Here is a 5248-nt window from a genome sequence, read left to right as displayed (position 1 = left end):
CCCCTTGATGTTTGTTTTGGTACATAAAATTACTTCAGTTCACAAAAATATAATTCCTATTTGAAAAAAATTTACAGATGTTCACATAAGAACAGATGTTCACATAAGAAAACCAAAGGATGAAACAGTGGTTATTAAATGCTTACTATGCGATAGGCATTGTGCTAAACACTTTCCAAATATTATCTCATTAGATACTCATAATAACCCTGGAAGGTAGGCACTATTATTATCCCATTTGCAGTTGAAGAAACTGAGGCAGAGGTTAAATAACTTGCTCAGGGTCACACAGAATCTGAGTTTGAATTTGAGCTGTTTCCAAATCCAATGAGTGCTTTTAATTTTTAAAAAGTAAATAGAATGGAAGCAGTTAGGTGGCTCAGCAGATAGCCACATCTGGAGATAAAACGTTCTGGGTTCAAATCTGGCCTCAGATACCTCCTAGAGATGTGACCCTAGGCAAGTCACTTAATCCCAATTGCCTAGCCCTTGGTGTTTTTCTGTCTTAGATCCAATACTTAGTATTGGAGAACCTAAGAAGGTAATAGTTTTGTTTTTTTTTAAAGTAGGATGGCTATGTACATTTGTCCCATATCACTGGTTTCTCTTATCTAGAAGACTTTATTAAAGACAAAATTTCACTGTGGTAGTAGAAAACAACTCAATTGAGCAATCAGTTCTTATGCCAGTCCCAGAATTTTGGGTCACTGCAGAGTACCAAAAATTGAAAAATTAAAAAAATTTTGTGGAGAAAGTATAGTGATATCACTCTTTTGTATCAACATTGTACTTTTTGAAAAGCATTGCGGCATAGTAGATAAAGAGAACTAGCTTTCAAGTCAGGAAGACTAGATTCAATGCTAGCTGGACACATAATGGCTTGGCTCCCAGGAAGTCCTGTGCATTCTTGGTGCTCCAAATAACTCCCAAAGACTGAGTTGAAGAAGGTGATGATCCACAGGGAGTTTCTTCAACCTGGGAGTTCTCTATACCAGTGGTATCAAACTCGGGTACAAAGAGATCACTGGTACAAAGAGATCACTGCAGGAAAAGTGACTTAGAAAACTACAAATCAACATTACCTATGTCGTGCTATTTTTATGTTATTAAATATTTGCCAATTACATTTCAATCTGGTTCAAGCACCATGGGAATGGCCTCTTGGTCCTTAGTTGAAACCTCTGCATGCCAATGAAATCAGCCTATTCTATCCCTATCAGAGTGTAATTTCCAAGCAATCCAAACCAGATTTAGAGCTGAAAAGGACAATTAATCTAACACTCTGACATTAAAGACAGGCCATTAAAGGTCAGAGGTTATTGATTAGTCCAAGGTCACACTGGTAATTAGTAGTAAAGCTGGGACTTGAACCTAGCTGGCTCAAATAATTATCAAGGCTTCAAAAGTTCAGGGTCTTTACTTCAGGTAACTGTAGCTACCAAGATCAAAAGACAGATCCAGGGGAGGAAAATAAAGCTTAATTCCTTCCTTAAATTTGTTCCCATCCTTCATCCCACATCCTATTGCTGTGTATTTATATGTGAATGTGTCTCTAGTAGAATTTAAGCTCCTTAAGGGGAGGAACTATATCTTTTGCATTTGTAGCCCTAGTGCTTAGCTTATAGTAGATAATTAATAAATGTTTCCTGATTGATTGAAAGAAAGAAATGACTAAGATTCAAATCTTAGTTAGGTAACTACTAGTCTAGTATACTAGAAAGCTGGTCCTGGGAGTCCTAATCCATGTTTTTAAATCCTGTTTAAATACTGAACATTGCCAAGACACTTAACCCCTCTAAGGCTTAGTTTCTTTATCTGTAAAACGGTCATGTAATTAATTTACAGAATTCTAAAATGAAGTAATCTTCACTTTTAGAGTACTATCAATGTCATCTATTATTCTACTCAAAGAAATTCATTATTTGGAATGGAAAAGATAAACATAGGAACTTTACTAAAATTCAAGTCAGAAAAAAGGGAGAAATAAGGCTATTAATATTAGATTAAGACTTCTCAAACTCTAGATAGAATTTAACAGTAAATGATCTGGGAGAATAATGCTTTAGACATGCAAGTAATCCATGCAAAAGCCACAAGTGCACCAGCCCCCATCCTTTTTTCCCTCTCAAATTACCTGAGTAAATGATGCCTGACCTAATTCTTGACCTAAAAAACCAAAAACCAAAATGACAAATTAACCTTTACTTGACAATTCCCAGTTTATGAAGGAATTGACTCCAAACCCAATCTGTAATTGTGTATGATGCAAAAACAAGATGAAAAAGAACAATTTATTGCTTTTTCTGTGAAAACAGCTAGTTTAATTTCTTTACAAGGGATGGGAAGGGGGGGTTATAGCATTGGAAGATGTGAAGAAAAAACTAACTAGTTGTTTCTGCAAAGCTTATTTGTGTTTATGTGTAAGTCAACCATGAATGAAACATTTCTGAACTCCTATGCAGAGACTGATTATTAGAGCCCAGAATCAAAACCAGAAATTCCTTTAACTAAACTTTTAAAAAGCTAAAAATCTACACTGAAAATCAAAACATTATACCAATTAACTCAAAGCTTATAGATATGCTTCCTCCACTGCACTCTTTATTAGTGCCAGAAGAATTTGCTAAGTAAAAATACCATAAGAAATGGCAACAATTTCTTCTTACTCCACTTGAAACTACATTTCATCACAAACTTCTGAAATAATTTAATGGCTGCCCAATGAGACTATTTTAAAAATTCATTGTTATTACCACAGCTAAGAAAAATGTGATTTGTGAAAAAGAAATGAGACCAACTTTAGAAGTCATTTTAGAGAGGGGCAGCCCAGAGTAAAGGGTCACAAGGCAGTTTTGAAGTCTGGCAGATCTGAATTAAAGTCCCACCTATTAACATACAAGCTGTGTCCTCTGAGATGGGCAAATAACTAAACCTCAGTATCCACCCCTGAGCTTACCACCTCTAAGCCTATAAATTGCAGAACAGATGTAAATCTGCTTTGGTAGAGGTTGTTTCTTCAGAGAATCCTTATACCAACAAAATCATTTCTGAGTCCAAAAGGAAAAACCATTTAAAAATTTGCTACTAGGAGACGGTAAAATTTAAAAGTACGCATTTATTCATTCCATTAGCTGAGAATAGTCCTATTTTACAAATACAGTAAAAAGTCAAAAAAAATCACAAAATATTACAAAATAAAAAAGTACAAACTGCATTACTTAATAAATATGACTAAAAGTAGTTGAAATTGGAAATAAGATAGCTTAAGTTGGAAACGTTTGACCCAGCAAACCATACAAGCTCTTTTTAGATAGCTTTACATAATAATACAGGACAATTCCATTTTACCCTTGAAAGTATTTCAAAGGATCAAAGTACAAAGATAATATTCTCCTGCCACAATTTAATTGCTGTTAGGGACATTTATACTGTTAATTTTTAAATCCCCAAGGTACAGAGATCCTTATTATAAAAAGCAGAAGACTATTATCTTGTTACCATATTTCATCCTATGTTAAAATCCTATTGTAACAAGTGAAAAATAAATAAAACTGAGAGCACCAGACAATCTCAGAGGCCACTTTAACAAAGTAACCAAAGTACAGAATCACTATACCAATGAATATAGAAACTCGATCAGTCAGAACAAACTTGTCCTGCCTTTAGACGAAGTTTTTCCTCTACCTCATTTCCTTCCCCCCCCCCAATTTTTCTTCAAACTTTTCCTTTTTCTTTTTAAAAAAATCCAACGATTTTCAATCAAGAAATTCTCATCAAGATGGAATGGATCAATTATCTGGTAACACCAATGACATCAATTTCATTTGAAAGAATAAATGTAAAGTTCCAATCCCATATAGCATAAAAGAACACAAACTCTGTACAAAATAAGCTTCATACAAAGTACTTCTCTGGGTCTATGCCCAAAAGCCATTTGCCAAAATGAGACATCATAAATGGAGGTACACCAATTTTAAAAAATATTGTGCAAAAATACATTTTTATAGAAAATAGATTACCGGAAATAAACAAATATACACTATGAGAAAATCAGCTTGCAAATAAAGTGGTGCTAACTTTATACAACAAATTATAAATAGCATTAAGACTACTCAAGGCTATCATTAAAACATCATTCAGGTGCGCTGCAACCTTCGGCTCTGGAAAAAAAAATTTATTCCAACAAAATGATTAAGGCATCACACCTACGGTAAATCTAGTAAGTTTAAAAAGTGCTGTAACCCTGATTAGAGTTAGTGTAAATTTCCAAATGCAAACCAAGTTAAGCATCCCCTCCTCACTCCCCAAGTTGCTCCTCTCAGGAGCAGGCGTTCTGCTCAATGTACATTTTAGAAAGGGAGATGGCCATGGACCTAGCGAGCTCTTCATCCCGTTTCCTCTGCACCTGCGTTTGCTTGCACCAATTGTCGTACTCCGGGTTGGGGTACGAGTGATCAAACACGGCATCGTAGTGCCCGTTACTGAGCCAGCTCAGCCAGATGCTAGGCCGGAGCGAGTCCTCGGGGCCCAGGTAGTGAATCATGGTCGAGACCGTGGGGCTCTCCAGCCTCCCTCCCGTAGTTAAATGAATGTTCACGTTGAGCATTTGCCCCATGGCCAGCAACTCGGGGTACCCGGCCCAGGCCCCGTCCTGGGCTGCAGCGATGATGAACTCGCCCACGTCACCCTCGATGAGGGGGCCGAAGTGGTCCAGGTGGTCCGCGATGTAGTGCACGGTCTGCTCTCGCAACTCTCGGTGTAGACTCTGGTCTCCATACACCGCCTTGCTCACGGCCCGGTACAGGCAGTTGCCGTCCGGAATGATGTTGAAGCGGTACTTGCTCCTCTGTCGCAGGTACTTATCCTGCTTCTCCACCTCGGCGAGGTACAGCGCCAGCTTCTCGTCCTTGGGGGCTGCGGAAGCCGGCGAGGTTGAGGGGGCGGCGCTGCTGCGGCTGGGAGGCTCAGGGGCCGGCTCCGCGCGGGCCCGGGACGTGGGCGCGGCCGACTCCCAGCGCCTGGGGCTGCCCTCGCGGGGCTGCGGCTCACCCCAGGCGCTGCGGACGGAGGACTCCGAGACGCCTCCACGGGGCCTGGCAGATGCCAGGGCCTGCTGGTGCTCACTCAGACGGAAGTTTCGGTCGGGGCCGTCCAGGCGGGAGCCGGCTTCGGAGCCCGGCTTGAGCAGCTCCTCTAGGAGCCAGGCGGACGACGAGCAGCGGCGCGGCGGCTCGGGCGGCCGGGCACC

The 5248-nt window shown here is 40.0% G+C and overlaps 1 protein-coding gene across 1 annotated transcript; it reads right to left on the bottom strand.

Moving 5' to 3' along the window:
* Positions 1-3097: 3097 nt before the first annotated feature.
* OTUD1 (OTU deubiquitinase 1) lies at positions 3098-5248 on the bottom strand (the record flags this gene model as incomplete). Its single annotated transcript, XM_044678930.1, has 1 exon — positions 3098-5248. A coding segment is annotated over one exon (930 nt), but the record flags the coding sequence as incomplete, so codon positions are not given.

The sequence above is a fragment of the Gracilinanus agilis genome, chromosome 5, assembly GCF_016433145.1.
Source record: "Gracilinanus agilis isolate LMUSP501 chromosome 5, AgileGrace, whole genome shotgun sequence".
NCBI lineage: Eukaryota > Metazoa > Chordata > Mammalia > Didelphimorphia > Didelphidae > Gracilinanus > Gracilinanus agilis.
This window is presented reverse-complemented; position numbering and strand designations above follow the sequence as displayed.